The sequence below is a fragment of the Antrostomus carolinensis genome, unplaced genomic scaffold (genome assembly GCF_000700745.2).
Source record: "Antrostomus carolinensis isolate BGI_N321 unplaced genomic scaffold, ASM70074v2 scaffold46114, whole genome shotgun sequence".
Taxonomy (NCBI): domain Eukaryota; kingdom Metazoa; phylum Chordata; class Aves; order Caprimulgiformes; family Caprimulgidae; genus Antrostomus; species Antrostomus carolinensis.
Genome location: NW_010312272.1, coordinates 1 through 205, shown reverse-complemented (window position 1 = coordinate 205; position 205 = coordinate 1). Strand labels below are relative to the sequence as shown.

Here is a 205-nt window from a genome sequence, read left to right as displayed (position 1 = left end):
CTGCGCCCATGGGTGCTGGGGTGAGCTGGCACGCACAGGGAGCCAGCCGGGGCACCGTCCTTTTCTACCTTCACCCTGCGGGCCTCCAAGGGCACGTCAGGCGGCTCCGCTTTGACAGTGTCTCCTCCCCCGGGCTCCTTCCCATTCCCCCTCGGCTGCACCTGCACCTCCTTCGGGCCGTCTGTCCTGATGGCACCGCGGGCCT

General features: G+C 69.3%; 1 protein-coding gene across 1 annotated transcript in view; it reads right to left on the bottom strand.

The window, feature by feature from the left end:
- SOX30 (SRY-box transcription factor 30) overlaps positions 1–161 on the bottom strand; it is a gene marked incomplete at its 5' end in the record, with an annotated part of 7,999 nt that extends 7,838 nt beyond the window's left edge. The window contains one exon of the mRNA XM_010166971.2: positions 19–161. Coding sequence (XP_010165273.2) covers positions 19–161 — 143 coding nt within the window. The remainder of the gene's footprint in view (positions 1–18) is intronic.
- Positions 162–205: the final 44 nt, after the last annotated feature.